The sequence below is a fragment of the Lathyrus oleraceus genome, chromosome 5 (assembly GCF_024323335.1).
Source record: "Lathyrus oleraceus cultivar Zhongwan6 chromosome 5, CAAS_Psat_ZW6_1.0, whole genome shotgun sequence".
Lineage (NCBI taxonomy): Eukaryota > Viridiplantae > Streptophyta > Magnoliopsida > Fabales > Fabaceae > Lathyrus > Lathyrus oleraceus.
The window spans coordinates 544,696,882-544,724,624 of record NC_066583.1 but is presented as its reverse complement, the minus strand read 5'-3'; the positions used below and the strand labels follow the sequence as shown (position 1 = coordinate 544,724,624).

The window sequence follows — 27,743 nt, the reverse complement described above, 5'->3', positions numbered from 1 at the left end:
TTAATTTACCTATTAAGAAAACCAAGAATTGAAGAGACGAAATAAATTGAATTTGATTTGGTTTTCATCCATTTTCTTATCTCCTTTATCTTTCTCTAAACACCCATCTTCCTTTTTCCATCAACATATAATAAAATAATAACCATGGAGTCCCTGAAAATGCAATTAACGCCAGAATTTCACCAAACCCAATTGCATTTCATGAACAAATTTTCTTCCAAACTCAAACCCACTATTGATATCAGATCCTTCTGCGCCTCTTCTCTTTCCCAAACCCAGAATCTGAAGAACCCTGAAACCATAGTTCCTGTCAGAAAGCGTAGGTCTTTGGCTTCTTCCAATGACCAACTCAAGGAGAACTGGCTGGCTTCAATCTCTTACTCTACTCCAGGAAATACCCATCTTTTGAATGAAGACAAACTTGAGAGCTCCAGATGGTTCCTTGGAATCGACCCAGATGTTTCTGGCGCTGTTGCGTTGCTGAAAATCCATGATTCTGTTTGTTCCGCTCAGGTACCACACTTCTTTGGGATAAATTTCTTTCCTTTTTGTTTTTGGGTCAAATGGTTAGATTTTGTTCAGAATTTTGTCTCCATATATTGACAAAAGATGTGAGTATATCAGCCCAACATATGCAGGTATTTGATTCTCCTCATGTGCAATTACTTGTTGGTAAAAGAACACGGAGACGATTAAATGCCAATTCTATCTTTCAATTGGTCCGTAGTTTTGATGCTCCACCTGGTATTCTAAAGTTCTTTACTTATAGTCTTTCATTTTTTTCTTTCTAGTCAAGACTACTATGATATGTTAAGAATGTGATTGCGATATTACCATGTATTGATACCGTGACTATAATATGTTGAGAGGCGAGACATTCATACTGACTTGATTTGATAAGATCTAGTTAATATTTGTTACTTACATTTTAAAAGTTAGATTGATAGTGCCATTTACATTATAGGTTGGGTAGATAGAAAGATTAGTAATCTAATTCTTGTGTTTCTGTGCAAAATGTTAATGGACTGTGTATTGGTCTAAGTTTTTCTACACTAGTAATTTTTAAATCATTCTGGCTTTTTCGTGTTGAAGGTTGATACTGTTTGTGGTTGGATATTTGCAAACTGATTCTTGATTTGATTAGGAACCACTGCATATATAGAGCAGTCAATCCCTTTTCCAAAAGACGGGAAGCAGGTTAGTATGCTCACTCAAATTAGTTTCTGAAATACTTCATTTATTACTGCTTATTATTGGTGCTTAATCAATTTTATGCCTTATGATTGAAATTTGAGTGCGGAAATGGGCAAAGGTGAACGTTGACTTAGATATGTTTTTCGTTCCTCTTAAGTATACATTGTTTTTGGTTTAGTTCCTGTATATTTTCCCTCCTCTTAAACCCCCTTTATTTTCTTAGTCTGGACTTTGAGCCTTTGATGTTGAATCTTACCACCATGATTGGTTTTACTTGTTGGAGATTCCCCACTACTAGTTGGAGATAGTGGTTGAAGAAGGAGGAAATGGTTTGCAGTGTCAAGTGGTTGTTATGGTTATGGTGATGGTGTTTTTGATGAAAAGTAGCTAGTGTTGTGTGTGACCGTGAAGTGGATGGGAGGGAGAAGGGAAAGGAGAGGGAAAGATTGTTAGGTTAGGGAAAGGAAGCGAAGAAGACGAAATGGATGAGGAGGTGACGTGCCACCCAATTTTTTTTTAACATGCGACCGTGCTTATATGGCCTTCTGTTATCCACATCATCATCTGAGAGACGGCAACTAACGGCAGTCCAGACAATAAAAAAATGAAGGATCAAAAGGAGAATTTTTTTAAGTGACCAACTGATATTAAAACATGCTATGTTTAGAGGGACTAAACATATTTTTGTTACGAACGTTCAATGTGCTACTTTATATTTTCAGTTTCTTTTTTAAATAATATTTTAATTAACTCCAATTAACATTTAGAAAAATGGATCCCCATAAGATCTAGTTACGTACAAAATCAAGCTCTCGTGGTGGCAGTCCGACAAGTGCCATTATCATGAAAAACTTCTGAGTTGTTCGGCATGGGCTATCGAGTCACTAGTCAAAGGCGTTAGGGATTGAAAATCAACCATTTAATGATAAAGCTTACCGAGATAAGCCTGCCTGTCCATATTCTCCAGCTCTAGAGAGTTGAGACTAAGAAGGACACTGTCACACTATAGACATAGTGAACATTATTGGAGTAGACTTTCTTGGCCTTTTTTGAAACATCATTGAGTGGTGAAAGTTTGGTATTGTGCTGGAGATTGGGCATATTGGAAAACCAAGGAGTCATGAACGGTGGCAATATCCTTGGTATTCTTAAACATAAGAATGTGTCAACTTGTTTCCATTTTATGTGCTGAACGGTGGCAATATCCTTGGATTGTTTGGTCAAGTTGTATTCTCACCCTTGACCTTGAAATCAAAGCTTGGCGGAAGCGGCCCAAATGCTGTAGTTGGCTGTCGCAGTCAACTTTTCACATTTGATGAGCAGAATTTTGGTAAACATGACAAAATTAAAGTCGGAGTTATCACACGAGTGTTGGTAGGTGAAAAATGTGCAAACAGGTGCGCCTGGTGGTGGAAAAGACGGTGAGCTCCGAAAAATGCTGAAAAACTAGATCTGGTGGAAGAATGCATGGATTTTTGATAGAATATAATATTTTGTTATAATTAGTCATAATTAGTTTTCTATAATTATGTTGTATCATAATTAGATAGTTGATCAAATGTTACACATTGATGTATATATACTCTATTAAGATCAATGAGAAGGACACAATTTCCATTATCTTACATGGTATCAATCCTATCCGTTCCCTCTCTCTAAAAAAAAAGAAAAAAAGAAACAAATGCAGAAACGCGTTTCTTCTTCTCCCTCATTACAGTCCGTCGCCACATGCTTCTTCTCCCTCCTTGAAGTCTGCCGCCGCAACAGGACTACCGTACTCTGTACCGCTGCCGTCGAACACGAAAAACACCCTATTCTCTCGCCTTTCGCCTCTGTTCGCGCCGCAGCCGTCACACCTGCAGCCATGTCTGAATCAGACCATTCAGAACACAGTGATGTCGATACCCACAAATCCGCCGATACCCACAAATCCGCCGATACTGGTGATTCCGGCCAGCCCAAGAACACCACATTTCGAGGTTCCAAATCGGAGTTTCATCCCGCTCTTGCCGTCTCCAATATTAGGAACCACATTCCTATTATTCTTGAGATGGAAAAAGATCAATATGGCACCTGGGCCGAGCTTTTCCGCATCTATGCTCGCTCACATCGAGTCCTGCATCACATCGTTCCATCTATCGGAAAAGAGCCACCAATCATTACCGACGCCAACCATGAACAATAATCCACTCTTGATGCCGCCGTTCTTCGGTGGATTTATTCCACTATTTCTACTGATTTGCTGACCACTATTCTAGAACCCAACTCCAATGCAATGGAAGCATGAAATCGCTTGGAAGATATTTTTCAGGATAACCAAAATGCTCGAGCTGTCACTCTTGAGCAAGAGTTTTCTAACACTCGTATGGAGGATTTTCCCAATGTCTCAGCTTACTGTCAGCATCTTAAGATGCTTTCTGATCAATTGAGAAATGTCGGCTCCCCTGTCAACAATCATCGTCTGGTCCTTCAGCTAATCTCTGGTCTCCTAGAAGCTTACAGCAGTGTTGCTACTTTGATTCGCTAGAGCAACCCTCTTCCGATATTTTATCAGGCTCGTTTCATGCTTACTTTGGAAGAAGCCGATATGGCTAAGATGGCAAACACAGGCTCTCATGCTGCTATGCACACCACTCAGCCGAAACCTACTGAAGACACCTCTCAGGGTGGCAACCGTCGCCCCGACAATTGTTCTCGCTCCCGTGGCAACCAGGGTCGCGGAGGGGGATGTGGTAACCGCAGTGCACCTTAGTCTGGAGCTCCCAACGCTCTCTCACCTTGGTCCGCTCCTCCTTGGCAACAACAACAGCAATACCCAACCTGGTAACCATGGGTTATGCCACCGTGTCCGTATCCCACCTCTCAGTTGACACGCCCTGCCGGTCCTCCTAAGCAGCCAAGCATTCTAAGACAACGTCCTCAGGTGTATGCAACCTCTACCTCATCTCAGATACCGACAAACATTGAGACCGCAATGCATACCATGTCACTCCACACTCCTGATAATCAGTGGTACATGGACACGGGCGCAACATCTCACACAACCGCATCACAAAGTAATCTCTCGTCTTATTTTTCAGTAAGTAATTCAATTCAGAAAGTCATTGTAGGCAGTGGCCCTAGAATTCCAATTCACGGCACCGAACACACACAAATAACCACGTCTCACCAACCACTTCACCTTAACCATGTCCTGCATGCCCTGAAAATGATTGAAAATTTAATTTCTGTGAGACGACTCACCACTGACAACAATGTTTATGTTTCCTTTGATCCTTTTGGTTTTACTGTCTCTGATTTTCAGACGGGGATCACCCTTCTTAGATGTGACAGTCGTGGAGATCTTTATCCAGTTACCACTCCTCCCAGTTTTGCCGGTCTCACATCCAGTCTTTGGCATAATCGTCTTGGTCATCCTGGCGTGTCTGTTTTGAATTCCCTTCGCAAAAATAAGTTCATATGTTGTGAACCTTTTAATTCTTCTGTCGTTTGTGACTATTGTGTTTTAGGCAAACAAGTTAAATTGCCATTTTTTGATTCTCAAACTACGACTTTGATGCATTTTGACATTTTACATAGTGATTTATGGACATCTCCAATTTTAAGTTCAACTGGTCATAAATATTATGTCTTATTCTTAGATGATTTTACAAACTTCTTGTGGACTTTTCCTATTAGCAAAAAATCTCATGTGTTTGAAACGTTCAAGTCACTTACTTAACTCATTCAAACTCAATTTTTGCAAAAAGTCAAAACATTTCAATGTGACAATGGCGGTGAATATAATAATGAGCTTTTTCAAAAATATTGCACTGATCACGGTCTAGTTTTTCGTTTCTCTTGTCCTTACACATCCTCACAAAATGGGAAAGCGGAACGCAAAATAAGAACCATTAATAATATGATACGCACTATGTTAGCTCATTCTTCTGTTCCCCCATCGTTTTGACATCATGCTCTCCACATGGCAACTTACCTGTTAAATATTATTCCCTGTAAAACACTTCATAATCAGTCACCAACACAACTCATGTATCGTCGTGATCCCACCTACACACATCTCAGAGTCTTTGGTTGTCTATGTTATCCATTATTCCCGTCATCTACCATTCATAAGTTACAACCCCGCTCTACTCCGTGTGTCTTCTTGGGTTATCCGCCGAATCATAGAGGTTATAAGTGTTTTGATTTGTCTAATATAAAATTAATAATTTCGAAGCATGTTATCTTTGATGAAACTCAATTTTCCTTCACCAAGATACACCCCCTTCACCTCACTCTTATCAATTCTTAGATGATGACCTTCACCCCTACCTTATACATCAGTGCCAAAATCAAATTTCACCACCTGTTGCACATAACCAACCAACACCCACAATCCCAATTGACCAACCACTACCCTCAATAAACCAACAATCATCATCTCCTACCTCTTCGATCAACACACCCATTACTATAAACTCTCCATCACCACCATCAATTCAACCGCATCCACCTCCACCTACACGAACCATCACCACCCGAAGTATGAAAGGCATTGTCAAACCCCTCACGATATTTAACTTATCAATCTCTCACTCTGACCACACCATCTCACCCATACCTAAAAACCCCAAACTAGCCTTATCAGACCCGAATTGGAAATCCGCAATGCAATCTGAATTTGATGCTCTTATTCAAAATAAGACGTGGGATTTAGTTCCTCGTCCTTATGATGCTAATCTTATTCGATGTATGTGGATTTTTAGGCATAAGAAAAATTCCGATGGCTCCTTTGAGCGTTGTAAGGCTCGTCTTGTAGGTGATGGCAGGTCACAGGTTCCAGGTGTGGATTGTGATGAGACTTTTAGCCCCGTGGTGAAACCCGCTACCATTCGAACAATGGTTACCATTGCTCTCTCCAAATCCTGGCCCATTCATCAACTGGATGTCCAAAATGCCTTTTTACATGGTGATCTTCATGAGACTGTTTACATGCATCAGCCATTGGGTTTCCGCGACCTCCGTCATCCAGATTATGTATGTCGGTTGAAGAAGTCATTGTATGGTCTCAAGCAAGCGCCTAGGACATGGTACTAATGTTTTGCTGACTATGTCGCCACCATTGGCTTTTGCCATAGCACATCAGACCACTCCCTCTTCATATATCATAAGGTTTACACATGGCCTACATTCTGCTGTATGTAGACGACATCATCCTCATCACCTCCACTCAGGTCCTCCGCCAATCAATTATATCACTCTTAGCATCTGAGTTTGCAATGAAGGATTTGGGCCATCTGAGTTACTCTGGGTATTTCAGTATCTCGTCATCCTGATGACATATTTCTCAGTCAAAGCACTTATGCATCAAAGGTCATTGAACGTGCTGGCATGGCGTCCTGTAAACCATCAGCCACTCCTGTTGACACCAAGCAGAAACTTAACACCTCCTCCGACACTTCTTATGAGGATCCCTCATTGTATCAGAGTCTTGCATGGCCCCTACAGTATCTCACCTTCACTCGACCTGATATATCATATGATGTTCAACAAGTTTGTCTTCACATGCATGCCCCTCGCACGAAACACATGCTTGCTCTTAAGCGCATTTTGCGCTATGTTTAGGGCACCTTACATTTTAGACTACACTTATCTCCATCTTTCATTACAAAACTTATCTCCTACATTGAAGCTGATTGAGGTGGATGTCCCGACACTAGACTTTCTACATCTGGTTATTGTGTTTATCTAGGTGATAACCTTATTTCTTGGTTTTCCAAAAAGCAACCAACTCTCTCTCGTTCCAGTGCTGAAGCCGAATATAAGGGGGTTGCCAATGTTGTCTCCGAATCGTGTTGGATTCACAATCTTCTCCCGGAACTCCATTTTCCTATTCCTCAGGCCACTTTGGTGTATTCTGACAATGTTAGTGCCATCTATCTATCTGGTAATCCTGTGCACTATCAACGCACTAAGCATATTGAGATGGACATTCATTTTTTCGGGAAAAGGTAGCTCGTGGTCAGGCTCACGTTCTTCATGTTCCCTCAAGACATCAGATCGCAGACATCTTCACTAAAGGACTTCTTCATTCTCTTTGATGATTTTCGGACCAGTCTAAGCGTCCGTGAACCTCCCGCTTCGACTGCGGGGGTGTGATAGAATAATATTTTGTTATAATTAGCCATAATTAATTTTCTATAGTTATGTTGTATCATAATTAGATAGTTGATCGAATATTACACATTCATTTTTTCGGGAAAAGGTAGCTCGTGGTCAGGTTCACGTTCTTCATGTTCCCTCAAGACATCAGATCGCAGACATCTTCACCAAAGGACTTTTTCATTCTCTTTGATGATTTTCGGACCAGTCTAAGCGTCCGTGAACCTCCCGCTTCGACTGGGGGGTGTGATAGAATATAATATTTTGTTATAATTAGTCATAATTAATTTTCTATAATTATGTTGTATCATAATTAGATAGTTGATCAAATATTACACATTGATGTATATATATTCTATTCAGATCAATGAGAAGGACACGATTTTCATTATCTTATAGTTTCACGTGCCGGAAGACTGGCCGCACATGAGAGTGCATGCAAACATAGAGAAGATTTTATGGAGGGATTTGCCGGAGAGAAGCACACCAGATGGTGGTGGCACACTAGTGATTGGATGTGGGATGACAGAGAACTGAGGCACACACTGGTGTGAGATGTACACAATAAAGCAACATAATCAATACAATATCAATTTTAATTAATTATATACGTTACTAGTAACATATTTTTAACACAATACTACGTGACAATGGTGTAGCTGGAATAAAATACCATCACCTAGTTGATATGTGTCAAAGAGAGTGAAAGAATATCTCAAAATAAGAAAAATATTAATCTAAAGATGATAATTCTAATTATGACTATGATCAACATGCTATCTTCAGAAGAGTCATGGTTAATGGCTTATCAAGCTTCAAGCATCCATGTGCTGTATTTGTAGTTTATCTACTAAATAAACCCTCTACTTTTGAATATATATGCTGATTGATTCTTGTTAATTACTACAGAGATTTTATGTGCTCTGATTTTTTTAAAAATTGTCTTGTAGGAAGGGCAGAGGCTTTATTAATTGCTGCGTATGGCAAAGACCAAAACAAAAGCCATGAACATACTGAGACCATCATTGACAAATTGGAAACCTGAAAATTTCCGAATTTATCAGCTTCTTTCGCCCCTTCCTTTGACTTGACTGCATCCAATTGTAACGGTACCAATTACTATTGTATACTATTCTAGTTTTTATGTATTCCCAAGTTTATTTGCAATGTATTTGGAATTTATCTTTATGATATAGTCAGAGTTAGAGACTTCAAGTTTGAAGTATGAGAATGTAGCAACATTAATATCTTTAAAGGAAAAATGTTGTTGCTCATGTAGTCTTGCATCTTTTGATATATTGTTTGTCCATAAGCTGTTTGAGTTTCTTGGGAAGCCTTTACATTGTTCAACATGAGTGTCCTCTTTCAATTCATCCTTTAACATCTTGAATTTCTCTGGTGCTTTTTTTCAAGACCAATTTTTCTTTTCTGTTAAGTTTTGTTTCTCGGCAGTGTGCATAATTGTAGAAACCCGTCCCCCTTTTGTTTTTTAGTGACACCATATAACTTATTGTTTTGCCATGGCCCAAGGCCGTTGTGATTTGTTGCTATTCGATCGTAATCATGGTTATGTTTGCTTGCGACCTGCTATTGTATTGCCTTAGTCTATTGATACGGTTCTCCAATCTACTCCTGCAGTGACTTCGTTGAGATTTCTGCAACCTGTGAAGCACGGACACGAGGACCCAGATAATGTAAAACTCATAGGACACGGACACAGTTATATATATTTTATATATTAATATAATAATACAATTTATAGACAAAATTTATAAAAAAATTAAAATGAGAAGCAAAATTTATGTTTATTTAAGATAAAAAATAATCAAAAATTCTTTCAACACTTTCAAACAAATTTTGAACATGATAATTGATATTCATATATACCTTATGAAAACCGAAGCAATGGTGTGCAAAGAGGAAAATAACCGGAGAAGATAAAAGAATTTTGTGGAGACAAAAACATTGAAATATAAAAAAAAACAAGGAGTCATAATTGTGTTATTTTTATAGTAAAGAAGTGGAATATGAAAGCTAAAAAAACTTATTTATTTTTGAAATTTTGAAATTTTTTGAGCTGAGTTTCTATTTTTTTTAAAAATTCTGGAATTTTCTGAATTGTGATGTCTCCTTTATTTGAAATAAAGTGTCGTATCCGTGTCCATAACATTTAATTTTTTTTCTGTTGGACACTTCAAAAACGTGTATGAAACGTGTCGTATGTGTGTCGGTGTCTGACACGTGTCTGACACGGCGACACGCTGTGTGAATGGCGTGTTGGAGCTTCATAGACTGCAACCAAAGAAAACCTTCAAAAAGGTTTTGAATAATCCACACGATGCTCCCTTGACTCAAGCACCTACACTTTACTTTAAACGTGATGTTGCTCTAAAGATTTCTCAAGAATATACAATCTTGAAAGTTGTACAACATTTATTTCTTATGATACCTTGCACAACAAACTTAGTCATTTATGAAAGGTTCTATATACTTGATCTCTCACACCTATTGTTAGTTTTACATATATTTCTTTTTTTCTATTAAAGATTTTTGTTGAGTATGTTGTTCATTGGATTCTTGGAACCTCAGATTAGGTGTTTTTAGATTATTTTTTGAACACCATATTTTAATTTATACATGGTTGAAAATACAAACACTCAATATTTCTTGAATATTGAAGATCCAGGATTTTCATAGGATGTTTGGAAGCTTTTCTGTCCAGTTTTTCTTGGACCCTCTAGTCTTCTTCTCAATCCTCTCAACATGACTATATTGGCAGCTTCTACTTGACCATTGGTTTGAGGGTGTTTCAATGATGTGTAGTAGTAATGCTTAATCTCCAAGTCTTTGAAGAGTTTTCTCAAATTCTTGTCGGTGAATTGAGCTTCGTTGTCAGTGACCATACATTGCGAGATCCTGTACCAAGTTAGGACATTCTTAAATAACTAATGGATATTAGTGGCCAATATATTTGCTAAGGTTTGAGCTTCAGTTCACTTGGTGAAGTAGTTAACAACCATTTTGAAAAATTTCAACTACATCAGGACCAAGGGAAGTTGCGCTATATGTCCATGCCCCATTTGTCTATGTAGATCTCATCTTTCAATACTCGTTTCTATTGATTTTCAACGTTCGTCTGTGTCGACCTTATCTTTCCCACCCTCCAATACTTGTCTGTATTGATGTTTGCTTTCCAATCCTGAATTAATGATAGTCTAGTCATCGTACTGATGTAAACCATTTCTCCCCCAACATACATTTTTACTAACCGCTGAGTTGAAGATGATCTCTCTCTTAAAAAGATTATATATCTTGTATTGGCACTATTTCCGCGTTACAAGTATCCACCTATTTACCATCGTGTTTGCTCGTCGTAAATCTTTTCAGAAAATATATGGGAATTCACAATATCTTACCTCATTTCATCCCCACCGAGTCTGCTTGCCATTTCACATCCCCAACGGATTCTCCCAAAGCATTTTTTGTTTATTTGCCTTTTGCAAATATTATTGCCTTTTGTCAGTATTCTATGCCTTTTGCATAAGAAATTTATATACCAAACGTCTTGCCTTTTGCAAATTCTCATTGCCTTTTGCACAAGAGAATTGTCTCCCCTTTGCGTTTATCTTTTGTAAGTCCCATCGACCTTTTTCACGAGGGATACGTCAGTCCCTATGCCTTTTGCAAGTCCTCCCTTGCCTTTCGCATAGGGAAATCCTATTGTTTTTACTTACCTTTTGTAAGTTATTTCGCTGCCTTTTGCACGAAATCATGTCTCTTCACTTACCTTTTGTAAGTCCTCACTGCCTTTTGCACGAGAAAATTATCTTTGTTAAGAACTTTGCGTTTTGAGTACAAAATAAGAGACTAGACGTATGACTTACTCCCTTCCCGATTTTTTGGACACCCGATATGTGTTTGGCAGTCCAAGTGATCACCACACTTCAGAAACTACATCTCCTCCTCGGCCTGAGAGATATCATGTCGTTCTCTTGCCTTTTGCAAGTTCCCTATGTCTTTTGCATAAGGATTATCATCTCCTCTACACTTGTCTTTTGCAAGTCCCCCCTACCTTTTGCATGAGAAATTTATCTTTTTGCTTACCTTTTGTAAGTACCCACTACCTTTTGCATGGGAAGATCCCTTTGTTTTACGCTTGCCTTTTGTAAATTTCCTCGGTCTTTTGCATGAGGAATTATGTTTCCAACCCGCTTACCTTTTGTAAGTACCCATTGCCTTTTGCATGGAGAAAAATTATGTCGTTTATGCTTACCTTTTGTAAGTTCCCTTTGCCTTTTTGCGTGGGAAGACCCTTTTGCTTTACGTTTGCCTTTTGCAAGTTCCCTAGATCTTTTGAACGATAAATTCTATTTCCAACCTACTGGCCTTTTGGAAGCTCCCATTGTCTTTTGCACGACAAATTCTTTTGTTTACACTTACCTCTTGTAAGTACCCCTTGCCTTTTGCATGGGAAAATTCTTTTGTTTACTTCTTTTTGCTTACCTTTTGTAAGTATCCTCTGCCTTTTGCATAGGAAAATATATTTCTACCTTCGCTTACCTTTTGTAAGTATTCTCCGTCTTTTGCATGAGAAAAACATATGTCTCCCTTGATTGTATTTTGCAAGTCTCCTCTGCCTTTTGCAGAGAAAAAATTACTTCATCCTATACTTGCAAGCCCTCTCCGCCCTTTGCGCAAGAAAAATCTGTTAGACGATAATACCGATCTAGAAGGGGGGTTGAACAGATCAAATTTTGAAATTTAGTGCTTTTTTAAAAATATTTTCAACGGTTGCAGAAGCACCCTAGATTATAATCGTCTAAGCGATTCGTTAATGGAAAGATCGGATATGCATGAAACCGAATGGAATAACTACGATAGAGATAATCAACCACTATCTAAATCAATCAATTAACTACCACAATCCTTGATATCGTTACCTCTAATAATGCGTTAACACAATAAGAGAGCAAGTAAAATATTAATAGATTTGTTAGAGATTAATTTTATCGAACACTTGGTGAGCACTCCACACCAAGTATCAATTTCACTCAAATTGAATGTGCAAAATTTTACTCAGTTGTAATCTAAGTGATTGCACTAATTTATCGAACAACTACTATGCACAACAATCAAGCGAGATTGATTTTACTATTAATTTCACACAAAACATAATTAATGCAGAATTTAAAGAGTTAAGAGAAAGAGAGAACAACACCGAATTTGTTTAGGCAGTTCCCCTACTGTCCTCACCTAGGGTGCGTTTGCCCTCAATTCTAAATCTAGAATTGAGATATCTTTATTACTAAGTTGCAAAGTTGATACAAGAGAACAAATGATCACCACCAATCAACCCCTAGTGTTGTTGCAGATCCTATTAGCTTCTCTCCCCTTGATTCGAGTTGAACCAAGTCCTTAAAGCGCTTCGAACAAACCTTCGGTTACAACTACCTTATTGCAAGAACTCCACGTTCTCCAAAACTTTAGCTCGACTGATTTCGATCGTAAGTCGCTTGAACCCTAAGTTTTCTTCACAATCCTCCGGTTACCGTTACTTGTTTGACCGAACCCACTATTCTTCAAACTTTTCACTCGGCTGAATCTGTGAAGCAAAGGTTAGTGCAGAACCCCCCAATTCTTGGAGGACAAAACCCCAATGGTTTTATTCAATAAAAACCCACACAAAGCCTTTTCCTATTCAGGATGACTTTCCTGATGAGCAACTTTTTCTTTTGCATGGGATTACACCTTGGTTTGCTGACATTGTTAATTTTCTTATTGGTGGTGTTTTTCCTACAGGTGCATCTAGATCACAGATTCACAAACTCAAGAGTGATGTCAAATATTATGTTTGGGATGATCCATATCTTTGGAAGTTTGGTAGCGATCAGGTAATTAGGAGATGTGTCCCCGACTATGAGATTGAATCCATTTTGAATTTTTCTCATGCATCTCAAGTCGGCGGACACTTTGGTCCGCAAAGGACTGCAAGAAAAGTCCTTGATTCAGGTTTCTATTGGCCAACTGTTTTTAAGGATGCTTATGAGACTTACAACACTTGTAAAGAGTGCCAGATGGCAGGTACAAACATCACTCGCAAGAGTGAAATGCCTCAGTAGCCTATGCTTTTCTGTGAGGTATTTGATGTATGGGGAATCGACTTCGTGGGTCCCTTTCCTGTATCATTTGGTTTCCATTACATTTTGCTTGTTGTTGATTATGTTTCAAAGTGGGTGGAAGCTATCCCCACTAGGACTAATGATTCTAGAGTTGTTGCAAATTTTGTCAGGTCTAATATCTTTTGCAGGTTTGGAATACCACGAGCTATCATATGCACTCATTTCTGTAACCACACCATGGAGGCTTTACTCCGGAAGTATGGAGTTGTGCACAGAGTCTCTACTGCATATCACCCACAAACTAATGGGATAGTTGAGATCTCAAACAGGGAGATCAAACAGGTTTTAAAGAAAATGGTGCAGCCAAACAGGAAGGACTGGAGTCGTCGTCTAGAAGACGCACTTTGGGCCCAAAGAACAGCTTTTAAGACACCCATTGGGATGTCTCCTTATCGACTTGTTTTTGGTAAGGCATGTCATCTTCCTGTTGAGATAGAACACCATGCTTATTGGGCGGTGAAAAGTTGTAATTTGGAGATGCAACAAGCAGGTATTGAAAGAAAACTCCAATTACAACAGATGGAAGAGCTTAGACTAGAGGCTTATGAAAGCTCTAGGATTTATAAAGAGAAAACTAAGCACTTCCATGATAAAATGATTTCTAGGAAGGAATTTCCTGTGGGCCAACAGGTTTTACTGTTTAACTCCCGCCTTAAGCTTTTGGTTGGAAAACTTCGATCCAAATGGATTGGCCCTTTTGTTATTACTAATGTTTTCCCTTATGGTGCAGTAGAAATAAAAAGTGCAGGTACTAACAAGACTTTCAAAGTCAATGGGCAGCGCTTGAAGCTATTCCATGAAAGTTCAATGACTGAAGATGTCAGCATAGAGGAGCTTTCTTTGGAAGCACCTAACTACCCTGTAACTTGATCAGGGAGTCTTTCTTTCCTTCTCTCTACTTTATTAGTAATGTATTTTCATTGAGGGAAATGCTTATTTTATGTGTGGGGGAGGGAAATCATTTGTTTTGTTTGTTTTCCTTGTTTTTGTTAGTGTTTTGTTTGTTTTCAGTCATAAAAAAATAAAAAAATGCATCTTCTTGAAAGTTTTAGGCTATAGACTGACTAATTTGAGATTAGTTTGCGGAGACGTGGGAAAAATTCACAAGATCGGTATCGTCTTAACACCGTAAGTCTCCTGCATATGGAAATTGATTCGAATTCTTATTATGTTTTAGCCTTAAATTCTCATTCTTTGACAGCTCTTGAGTAGTTTATTTCAGCAGTCATCACCATCTCACACACACTCTACGCAGGGAAGCCGATGAATATAAGTGAGTGTTCTGAAAAAGAAAAAAAAAAGAAAAGGGAATGCACCTTCTAAGTTTGGTGACCCTCACCCGGTCACTTAACCCAACGGATGTAGAACCTTCAATTTTTTTGTTGAAAATAAGACTCGTTGTTAGTTGGTTCAGCGGTTTCTGGTGCTGAACTTGGTAGGGCGGATTACGGTCCGATCCCCCGCATCTACAACTGAGTAAGCAAAGGGTTATGCCACGTAAGTACTAGAATCCCGTGCAAAAAGGATCAGAGTCACTAACCGGTCGCCTTGCTATGGGTGTGTGGAGATAACGGGCTTAATGTGATTGCGCCTGGATGAAAAAGAGCAAAAAGAAGGATGAGTAAGTTAGGCTTTAACATAATAACATGATTCGAGTTGATTTGTGTATTCAGGAGGTTTATGACTGCACAATTGTGGATTAGTGTTCCTACGATATCCTTAGTGTGCAAGATTAGTACCTATCGATGCAAACTTAAGCGAAGAAGACTTGTAGCCTAGGATGAGTAGCTAGTGATGTGTTTGTGTTTTCTTTGTTTTATTTTAAATTTTGCTCGGAGTGCAAAAGTTCAAGTGTGGGGGAATTTGATCAGTGCATTTTGATACACATTCTTCTATATTTATACTTATGCATTTCCATGTTTTAGTTTGGTTATTTTTCCCTTTTAATGTGTTTTTATAATTTATCTTATTTTTACACTTATTTGTTTTTCGCAGTTTATTTTCAGCATTAGCAGCCTGCACGAATAAATTCATAACTGGAGCTAGGAGTATCGGATCGAGGCGTGCTACCAGTCGTTGGAAAGCTAAGAGAAAGAGCTACGACTTTCATGAAGAATAACAATGAAGGAAATCTAATCGAATATGAATGTAATCATCACAAGTATTAGTGTCAGTATAGTTAGACAATGAAGGATAACCTGCAGTAAACTCATGCGTGAGTTCATCATCAATTAAATTAACAACTAACTCAATTGCAAATAGATAATTCTCTTTCATGGGGTGTTTCACAACATCAAAGAGATTAAATTAAACAATGTTACTCCCAACATCAATTAAGGGTGTCCTTGCATAAACATCAATTTTTGTTATGGTAATTTTCTTGAATGGTATGCCCAATATAAAAGGTGCATTGGCAACCCTTCTTAGCCCTTAGTTATGAGTCTTAAACCCATTCACATCCTCTCTAGATTTGTTGAGGGGCACAAACCTAGCCTAACTTTCAAATTTTTTATCCTACTATTTCTTCATAGATTTTTTTCTCTATCAAAATAAATAAAAAAGGACATCACTAACAAGATCATGTTGGTATTTGAAGCCTGTAAGCTCCCTACAATAAGTTGCGTGTTTCCTAAAAGTATCCAAGCACGCCTTATGACAAATATTATAAACCTCATGAATAGGAAACAAAGGAATCATAAGCCGATATCTAAGGTAGTACAATACTTTACCAATGACACATATCTATCTAACCAATTAACATGAATATGTAGGAGAAAATCCTTGGCATGTGCTTCTTCCAAATACCTAAAAATTGATTTATGTCCTGTGCTCATGTAAACTTTAGTTCCATGTTTTGAACACTTTTATTTAAAAAGGCATTCACAAAAACATGTTGGACTTGGGGGGGGGGGGGGAGGACTACATTATTTAAGTAAAATTAGAAGCTAAAAGCTATGTCAAAATTAAAATCTATACTATATATCCCACTATCTCTCAATCTATGGTCTTACAACACCTAATATTGAACTCTACCACAAAAGCGTATGTGTCAACCTTAATTGCCAAGTATAAACCCAATCTCCCAACTCTAACAAGTAAAAAAGCCACCATCCGTTAAAGGTCCTCGAAGAAAGAACCTTTACCAACCACGATGTCTTCAACCACATACGCAACTATTTATCAAACCAAATAACTACCCCCTCTATGTGAATCAATTGATACATTCTTAGGTAAAAATATTTTTGTGACACCCATGCATGATCGGAGAAGAAAAGCTCACTTTATGGATCCATTAACTATGGGAGAAGATGCATTAATTTAACAACCCTGATAACGCTCTTCATGGAAAACCCTTCCATAAAACATCCATCTCGACTAACAGGCCCTCCAAGTAATTTCATATCCAACACCAACCTCATAATGTCTGAAGGGAACAACTCTCCTACAAATTTTACTAACAACATCACACAAATGCCAAACTGTCTCATTCTTATGAATATTTAATTCAAAACCCAATCCCAGACCTTTCTCCCGAATGATTCAAGGGCTTTAACAACCTCTTATGAATCCATTATGATGGTCTCATCATTAAAATATTAGACATGAAGGAGAAACATGTAGCTATCTATGATCTTATGAATATGAGAGTCTAACACAAGAACAAAAAAGAGTGGTCTTAAGAGATATCCTTGTTGCACTCTAGTGACTAACATAATATGCCCATCCCTCGTGGTACAACCTCACTACCTGACCATAAAGAAACTCAACCCATAAAGAAATAGATGTGCATCACACTATCAACTTGAACAGTAATGCCGAACGATCTAACTTTTTAAAAACATTTAAGAAATCTATTGTGAGCATATCCAAAGAACAATCTCCATATTGCTTGCTCAACATCCCGTTTGCACTATGCAAAATGGCCCCTGCACCACCCGATATCCCAATCCAAGTTGGAAGTCATTGAGATATTGCGCCACCACATCTTTACCAGCTCCTTTCATAGAAACCATAAATACCAGACACCTACGACCATAGGGTGTAATCCACCACCAGACCTTAACAATGATGTCAAAGGTGGAAAAGTTATAAACTCTCTAAACTCGTTGATCATCTTCCTTCTAGTCATAAGTTAACAACCATAGTGATCGCATATAATACATCTTTTGCCACAACTAAACCTTCTCCCCACGATACATCTAATTTATGTTGGATTTTCAAACCATCTCTACCACGTGATGTCCCTTTAAATAACAATTTATTACACTTAAAAATAATATCAATTTCAATCACAAGAGAAGCTTCGAGCAACAAGATCTCAACCACTAAGATAATATACAAAATCCTCTTAAATTGGTGTATTGCTTCTTTCGAGTTTTTCATACTATAATATTTTATGCATAAATTTAAGTATAATAAAAATGTTTAATTTACCTATTAAGAAAACCAAGAATTGAAGAGACGAAATAAATTGAATTTGATTTGGTTTTCATCCATTTTCTTATCTCCTTTATCTTTCTCTAAACACCCATCTTCCTTTTTCCATCAACATATAATAAAATAATAACCATGGAGTCCCTGAAAATGCAATTAACGCCAGAATTTCACCAAACCCAATTGCATTTCATGAACAAATTTTCTTCCAAACTCAAACCCACTATTGATATCAGATCCTTCTGCGCCTCTTCTCTTTCCCAAACCCAGAATCTGAAGAACCCTGAAACCATAGTTCCTGTCAGAAAGCGTAGGTCTTTGGCTTCTTCCAATGACCAACTCAAGGAGAACTGGCTGGCTTCAATCTCTTACTCTACTCCAGGAAATACCCATCTTTTGAATGAAGACAAACTTGAGAGCTCCAGATGGTTCCTTGGAATCGACCCAGATGTTTCTGGCGCTGTTGCGTTGCTGAAAATCCATGATTCTGTTTGTTCCGCTCAGGTACCACACTTCTTTGGGATAAATTTCTTTCCTTTTTGTTTTTGGGTCAAATGGTTAGATTTTGTTCAGAATTTTGTCTCCATATATTGACAAAAGATGTGAGTATATCAGCCCAACATATGCAGGTATTTGATTCTCCTCATGTGCAATTACTTGTTGGTAAAAGAACACGGAGACGATTAAATGCCAATTCTATCTTTCAATTGGTCCGTAGTTTTGATGCTCCACCTGGTATTCTAAAGTTCTTTACTTATAGTCTTTCATTTTTTTCTTTCTAGTCAAGACTACTATGATATGTTAAGAATGTGATTGCGATATTACCATGTATTGATACCGTGACTATAATATGTTGAGAGGCGAGACATTCATACTGACTTGATTTGATAAGATCTAGTTAATATTTGTTACTTACATTTTAAAAGTTAGATTGATAGTGCCATTTACATTATAGGTTGGGTAGATAGAAAGATTAGTAATCTAATTCTTGTGTTTCTGTGCAAAATGTTAATGGACTGTGTATTGGTCTAAGTTTTTCTACACTAGTAATTTTTAAATCATTCTGGCTTTTTCGTGTTGAAGGTTGATACTGTTTGTGGTTGGATATTTGCAAACTGATTCTTGATTTGATTAGGAACCACTGCATATATAGAGCAGTCAATCCCTTTTCCAAAAGACGGGAAGCAGGTTAGTATGCTCACTCAAATTAGTTTCTGAAATACTTCATTTATTACTGCTTATTATTGGTGCTTAATCAATTTTATGCCTTATGATTGAAATTGGAGTGCGGAAATGGGCAAAGGTGAACGTTGACTTAGATATGTTTTTCGTTCCTCTTAAGTATACATTGTTTTTGGTTTAGTTCCTGTATATTTTCCCTCCTCTTAAACCCCCTTTATTTTCTTAGTCTGGACTTTGAGCCTTTGATGTTGAATCTTACCACCATGATTGGTTTTACTTGTTGGAGATTCCCCACTACTAGTTGGAGATAGTGGTTGAAGAAGGAGGAAATGGTTTGCAGTGTCAAGTGGTTGTTATGGTTATGGTGATGGTGTTTTTGATGAAAAGTAGCTAGTGTTGTGTGTGACCGTGAAGTGGATGGGAGGGAGAAGGGAAAGGAGAGGGAAAGATTGTTAGGTTAGGGAAAGGAAGCGAAGAAGACGAAATGGATGAGGAGGTGACGTGCCACCCAATTTTTTTTAACATGCGACCGTGCTTATATGGCCTTCTGTTATCCACATCATCATCTGAGAGACGGCAACTAACGGCAGTTCAGACAATAAAAAAATGAAGGATCAAAAGGAGAATTTTTTTAAGTGACCAACTGATATTAAAACATGCTATGTTTAGAGGGACTAAACATATTTTTGTTACGAACGTTCAATGTGCTACTTTATATTTTCAGTTTCTTTTTTAAATAATATTTTAATTAACTCCAATTAACATTTAGAAAAATATGTATCAAAGTATGATTTTAGCTCAAACCTACTATTTTCCCCATCTTTTGCATTCAAGGGCTGGTGGAGTGGAGGATTTGGGTACGGGCTGTGGATTGGGATCTTAGTTTCCTCAGGATTTACTGTTGTTCCAGTGCCATCTTTTACTTGGAAAGCTAAGTTTGAACTCTCTGGAAGCAAGACTGCAAAGGTTGGTTTGGTCCTGACACTACAGATTAGTGTGTGTTATCAAATTATCATATGCAGTTTCCATTCACTATATGACATTGTTCACCAAGGATACTCATTTCATTTGCTAGCTACAGCTGTTTTTGATTTTTTATTATACTGCAGGATGATAGCAGGAAACTTGCATCCACATTATTTCCATCACTGAGTTCCCTGTTAAGCAGGAAAAAAGACCATGGTACGTATTTCTATTGCTTAGTCCATTATTCAACTAATCTGCCGCTTGATGAACATAAACTATCTTCAAAGCCTATTTCAAGGGGAATGCTTATGGAACTTGCTCAAATCCTATAATTTATATTTAGCTTTTAATCCATTATAAAATCTGCCATGTAATTTTCAATGATTTTACCCTTGATCAGAGTCTCTTCCGGTTATGGCTACAAGAAAATTCCCACTTCATCCAAAATTTTATGTTGGAATAACCCATACTCCACTTGCTTAAGAAATAACGCTTCTATACTTAATCATTAATGACTTCCTAGACATTGATTTTATTATTCGATTATTAAATTAAAAAAAAAACATATCAAATCAATAATTTTTTCTGAAATTGAAAAACTTATTGATATTTCATCAAATGAGTTTGATTTAACATGAAAATGTATTCGTTTAAAATATTAGGATACGCCAGTTTATAGAAACTAACGTGTATCTCTTATTCACTTCTAAGAGTCACACAACATATAATATATAACATGAACATATGCTTTATTAATAGAGATAACTCCCACCTTACTGTTTTATAAGGTTGAGTTAGACTTAACCACAATTTTGAGATGATATAAAGTGTGAGTAAGAGTCCTCTATTGTATGGAGAAATGGATGTTGAACATTTTATGATGAGAAGACATAGTTGTTTATTGTATGGAGAAATGGATGTTGAACATTTTATGATGAGAAGACAGAGTTATTGTTTGCTAATCGTAATAATGGATCCCCATAAGATCTAGTTACGTACAAAATCAAGCTCTCGTGGTGGCAGTCCGACAAGTGCCATTATCATGAAAAACTTCTGAGTTGTTCGGCATGGGCTATCGAGTCACTAGTCAAAGGCGTTAGGGATTGAAAATCAACCATTTAATGATAAAGCTTACCGAGATAAGCCTGCCTGTCCATATTCTCTAGCTCTAGAGAGTTGAGACTAAGAAGGACACTGTCACACTATAGACATAGTGAACATTATTGGAGTAGACTTTCTTGGCCTTTTTTGAAACATCATTGAGTGGTGAAAGTTTGGTATTGTGCTGGAGATTGGGCATATTGGAAAACCAAGGAGTCATGAACGGTGGCAATATCCTTGGTATTCTTAAACATAAGAATGTGTCAACTTGTTTCCATTTTATGTGCTGAACGGTGGCAATATCCTTGGATTGTTTGGTCAAGTTGTATTCTCACCCTTGACCTTGAAATCAAAGCTTGGCGGAAGCGGCCCAAATGCTGTAGTTGGCTGTCGCAATCAACTTTTCACATTTGATGAGCAGAATTTTGGTAAACATGACAAAATTAAAGTCGGAGTTATCACACGAGTGTTGGTAGGTGAAAAATGTGCAAACAGGTGCGCCTGGTGGTGGAAAAGACGGTGAGCTCCGAAAAATGCTGAAAAACTAGATCTGGTGGAAGAATGCATGGATTTTTGATAGAATATAATATTTTGTTATAATTAGTCATAATTAGTTTTCTATAATTATGTTGTATCATAATTAGATAGTTGATCAAATGTTACACATTGATGTATATATACTCTATTAAGATCAATGAGAAGGACACAATTTCCATTATCTTACATGGTATCAATCCTATCCGATCCCTCTCTCTAAAAAAAAAGAAAAAAACAAACAAATGCAGAAACGCGTTTCTTCTTCTCCCTCATTACAGTCCGTCGCCACATGCTTCTTCTCCCTCCTTGAAGTCTGCCGCCGCAACAGGACTACCGTACTCTGTACCGCTGCCGTCGAACACGAAAAACACCCTATTCTCTCGCCTTTCGCCTCTGTTCGCGCCGCAGCCGTCACACCTGCAGCCATGTCTGAATCAGACCATTCAGAACACAGTGATGTCGATACCCACAAATTCGCCGATACCCACAAATCCGCCGATACTGGTGATTCCGGCCAGCCCAAGAACACCACATTTCGAGGTTCCAAATCGGAGTTTCATCCCGCTCTTGCCGTCTCCAATATTAGGAACCACATTCCTATTATTCTTGAGATGGAAAAAGATCAATATGGCACCTGAGCCGAGCTTTTCCGCATCTATGCTCGCTCACATCGAGTCCTGCATCACATCGTTCCATCTATCGGAAAAGAGCCACCAATCATTACCGACGCCAACCATGAACAATAATCCACTCTTGATGCCGCCGTTCTTCGGTGGATTTATTCCACTATTTCTACTGATTTGCTGACCACTATTCTAGAACCCAACTCCAATGCAATGGAAGCATGAAATCGCTTGGAAGATATTTTTCAGGATAACCAAAATGCTCGAGCTGTCACTCTTGAGCAAGAATTTTCTAACACTCGTATGGAGGATTTTCCCAATGTCTCAGCTTACTGTCAGCGTCTTAAGATGCTTTCTGATCAATTGAGAAATGTCGGCTCCCTTGTCAACAATCATCGTCTGGTCCTTCAGCTAATCTCTGGTCTCCTAGAAGCTTACAGCAGTGTTGCTACTTTGATTCGCTAGAGCAACCCTCTTCCGATATTTTATCAGGCTCGTTTCATGCTTACTTTGGAAGAAGCCGATATGGCTAAGATGGCAAACACAGGCTCTCATGCTGCTATGCACACCACTCAGCCGAAACCTACTGAAGACACCTCTCAGGGTGGCAACCGCCGCCCCGACAATTGTTCTCGCTCCCGTGGCAACCAGGGTCGCGGAGGGGGATGTGGTAACCGCAGTGCACCTTAGTCTGGAGCTCCCAACACTCTCTCACCTTGGTCCGCTCCTCCTTGGCAACAACAACAGCAATACCCAACCTGGTAACCATGGGGTTGGACTCCACCACCATGGGCTATGCCACCGTGTTCGTATCCCACCTCTCAGTGGACACGCCCTGCCGGTCCTCCTAAGCAGCCAAGCATTCTAAGACAACGTCCTCAGGTGTATGCAACCTCTACCTCATCTCAGATACCGACAAACATTGAGACCGCAATGCATACCATGTCACTCCACACTCCTGACAATCAGTGGTACATGGACACGGGCGCAACATCTCACACAACCGCATCACAAAGTAATCTCTCGTCTTATTTTTCAGTAAGTAATTCAAATCAGAAAGTCATTGTAGGCAGTGGCCATAGAATTCCAATTCACGGCACCGAACACACACAAATAACCACATCTCACCAACCACTTCACCTTAACCATGTCCTGCATGCCCTGAAAATGATTGAAAATTTAATTTCTGTGAGACGACTCACCACTGACAACAATGTTTATGTTTCCTTTGATCCTTTTGGTTTTACTGTCTCTGATTTTCAGATGGGGATCACCCTTCTTAGATGTGACAGTCGTGGAGATCTTTATCCAGTTACCACTCCTCCCAGTTTTGCCGGTCTCACATCCAGTCTTTGGCATAATCGTCTTGGTCATCCTGGCGTGTCTGTTTTGAATTCCCTTCGCAAAAATAAGTTCATATGTTGTGAACCTTTTAATTCTTCTGTTGTTTGTGACTATTGTGTTTTAGGCAAACAAGTTAAATTGCCATTTTTTGATTCTCAAACTACGACTTTGATGCATTTTGACATTTTACATAGTGATTTATGGACATCTCCAATTTTAAGTTCAGCTGGTCATAAATATTATGTCTTATTCTTAGATGATTTTACAAACTTCCTGTGGACTTTTCCTATTAGCAAAAAATCTCATGTGTTTGAAACGTTCAAGTCACTTACTTAACTCATTCAAACTCAATTTTTGCAAAAAGTCAAAACATTTCAATGTGACAATGGCGGTGAGTATAATAATGAGCTTTTTCAAAAATATTGCATTGATCACGGTCTAGTTTTTTGTTTCTCTTGTCCTTACACATCCTCACAAAATGGGAAAGCGGAACGCAAAATAAGAACCATTAATAATATGATACGCACTATGTTAGCTCATTCTTCTGTTCCCCCATCGTTTTGACATCATGCTCTCCACATGGCAACTTACCTGTTAAATATTATTCCCTGTAAAACACTTCATAATCAGTCACCAACACAACTCATGTATCGTCGTGATCCCACCTACACACATCTCAGAGTCTTTGGTTGTCTATGTTATCCATTATTCCCGTCATCTACCATTCATAAGTTACAACCCCGCTCTACTCCGTGTGTCTTCTTGGGTTATCCGCCGAATCATAGAGGTTATAAGTGTTTTGATTTGTCTAATAGAAAATTAATAATTTCGAGGCATGTTATCTTTGATGAAACTCAATTTTCCTTCACCAAGATACACCCCCTTCACCTCACTCTTATCAATTCTTAGATGATGACCTTCACCCCTACCTTATACATCAGTGGCAAAATCAAATTTCACCACCTGTTGCACATAACCAACCAACACTCACAATCCCAATTGACCAACCACTACCCTCAATAAACCAACAATCATCATCTCCTACCTCTTCGATCAATAAACCCATTACAATAAACTCTCCATCACCACCATCAATTCAACCGCATCCACCTCCACCTACACGAACCATCACCATCCGAAGTATGAAAGGCATTGTCAAACCCCTCACGATATTTAACTTATCAATCTCTCACTCTGACCACACCATCTCACCCATACCTAAAAACCCCAAACTAGCCTTATCAGACCCGAATTGGAAATCCGCAATGTAATCTGAATTTGATGCTCTTATTCGAAATAAGACGTGGGATTTAGTTCCTCGTCCTTATGATGCTAATCTTATTCGATGTATGTGGATTTTTAGGCATAAGAAAAATTTTGATGGCTCCTTTGAGCGTTGTAAGGCTCGTCTTGTAGGTGATGGCAGGTCACAGGTTCCAGGTGTGGATTGTGATGAGACTTTTAGCCCCGTGGTGAAACCCGCTACCATTCGAACAATGGTTACCATTGCTCTCTCCAAATCCTGGCCCATTCATCAACTGGATGTCCAAAATGCCTTTTTACATGGTGATCTTCATGAGACTGTTTACATGCATCAGCCATTGGGTTTCCGCGACCTCCGTCATCCAGATTATGTATGTCGGTTGAAGAAGTCATTGTATGGTCTCAAGCAAGCGCCTAGGACATGGTACTAATGTTTTGCTGACTATGTCGCCACCATTGGCTTTTGCCATAGCACATCAGACCACTCCCTCTTCATATATCGACAAGGTTTACACATGGCCTACATTCTGCTGTATGTAGACGACATCATCCTCATCACCTCCACTCAGGTCCTCCGCCAATCAATTATATCACTCTTAGCATCTGAGTTTGCAATGAAGGATTTGGGTCATCTGAGTTACTCTGGGTATTGCAGTATCTCGTCATCCTGATGACATATTTCTCAGTCAAAGCACTTATGCATCAAAGATCATTGAACGTGCTGGCATGGCGTCCTGTTAACCATCAGCCACTCCTGTTGACACCAAGCAGAAACTTAACACCTCCTCCGACACTTCTTATGAGGATCCCTCATTGTATCAGAGTCTTGCATGGCCCCTACAGTATCTCACCTTCACTCGACCTGATATATCATATGATGTTCAACAAGTTTGTCTTCACATGCATGCCCCTCGCACGAAACACATGCTTGCTCTTAAGCGCATTTTGCGCTATGTTTAGGGCACCTTACATTTTAGACTACACTTATCTCCATCTTCCATTACAAAACTTATCTCCTACATCTGGTTATTGTGTTTATCTAGGTGATAACCTTATTTCTTGGTCTTCCAAAAAGCAACCAACTCTCTCTCGTTCCAGTGCTGAAGCCGAATATAAGGGGGTTGCCAATGTTGTCTCCGAATCGTGTTGGATTCACAATCTTCTCCCGGAACTCCATTTTCCTATTCCTCAGGCCACTTTGGTGTATTCTGACAATGTTAGTGCCATCTATCTATCTGGTAATCCTGTGCACTATCAACGCACTAAGCATATTGAGATGGACATTCATTTTTTCGGGAAAAGGTAGCTCGTGGTCAGGCTCACGTTCTTCATGTTCCCTCAAGACATCAAATCGCAGACATCTTCACTAAAGGACTTCTTCATTCTCTTTGATGATTTTCAGACTAGTCTAAGCGTTCGTGAACCTCCCGCTTCGACTGCGGGGGTGTGATAGAATAATATTTTGTTATAATTAGTCATAATTAATTTTCTATAGTTATGTTGTATCATAATTAGATAGTTGATCAAATATTACACATTCATTTTTTCGGGAAAAGGTAGCTCGTGGTCAGGTTCACGTTCTTCATGTTCCCTCAAGACATCAGATCGCAGACATCTTCACCAAAGGACTTTTTCATTCTCTTTGATGATTTTCGGACCAGTCTAAGCGTCCGTGAACCTCCCGCTTCGACTGGGGGGGGGGGGGGGTGTGATAGAATATAATATTTTGTTATAATTAGTCATAATTAATTTTCTATAATTATGTTGTATCATAATTAGATAGTTGATCAAATATTACACATTGATGTATATATATTCTATTCAGATCAATGAGAAGGACACGATTTTCATTATCTTATAGTTTCACGCGCCGGGAGACTGGCCGCACATGAGAGTGCATGCGAACATAGAGAAGATTTTGTGGAGGGATTTGCCGGAGAGAAGCACACCAGATGGTGGTGGCACACTAGTGATTGGATGTGGGATGACAGAGAACTGAGGCACACACTGGTGTGAGATGTACACAATAAAGCAACATAATCAATACAATATCAATTTTAATTAATTATATACGTTACTAGTAACATATTTTTAACACAATACTACGTGACAATGGTGTAGCTGGAATAAAATACCATCACCTAGTTGATATGTGTCAAAGAGAGTGAAAGAATATCTCAAAATAAGAAAAATATTAATCTAAAGATGATAATTCTAATTATGACTATGATCAACATGCTATCTTCAGAAGAGTCATGGTTAATGGCTTATCAAGCTTCAAGCATCCATGTGCTGTATTTGTAGTTTATCTTCTAAATAAACCCTCTACTTTTGAATATATATGCTGATTGATTCTTGTTAATTACTACAGAGATTTTATGTGCTCTGATTTTTTTTAAAATTGTCTTGTAGGAAGGGCAGAGGCTTTATTAATTGCTGCGTATGGCAAAGACCAAAACAAAAGCCATGAACATACTGAGACCATCATTGACAAATTGGAAACCTGAAAATTTCCGAATTTATCAGCTTCTTTCGCCCCTTCCTTTGACTTGACTGCATCCAATTGTAACGGTACCAATTACTATTGTATACTATTCTAGTTTTTATGTATTCCCAAGTTTATTTGCAATGTATTTGGAATTTATCTTTATGATATAGTCAGAGTTAGAGACTTCAAGTTTGAAGTATGAGAATGTAGCAACATTAATATCTTTAAAGGAAAAATGTTGTTGCTCATGTAGTCTTGCATCTTTTGATATATTGTTTGTCCATAAGC

The 27,743-nt window shown here is 38.5% G+C and overlaps 1 protein-coding gene across 4 annotated transcripts; it reads left to right on the top strand.

The window, feature by feature from the left end:
• On the top strand, positions 1-27,703 carry LOC127086255 (Holliday junction resolvase MOC1, chloroplastic). 4 transcript variants are annotated; one of them, XM_051026977.1, is made up of 6 exons: positions 1-513; positions 18,581-18,686; positions 19,087-19,139; positions 19,968-20,099; positions 20,243-20,315; positions 27,380-27,703. In XM_051026977.1, exons 1-6 carry the CDS (start codon positions 145-147, stop codon positions 27,472-27,474), a joined length of 828 nt encoding a protein of 275 aa, XP_050882934.1. In that variant the 5' UTR covers positions 1-144; the 3' UTR covers positions 27,475-27,703. The 4 variants fall into 4 exon arrangements, with proteins under 4 accessions (XP_050882934.1, XP_050882932.1, XP_050882933.1 ...); XM_051026975.1 differs by lacking the exon at positions 18,581-18,686 and adding an exon at positions 639-744 and having other exon boundaries at positions 5-513; XM_051026976.1 differs by lacking the exons at positions 18,581-18,686; positions 19,087-19,139 and adding exons at positions 639-744; positions 1,145-1,197 and having other exon boundaries at positions 5-513.
• Positions 27,704-27,743: the final 40 nt, after the last annotated feature.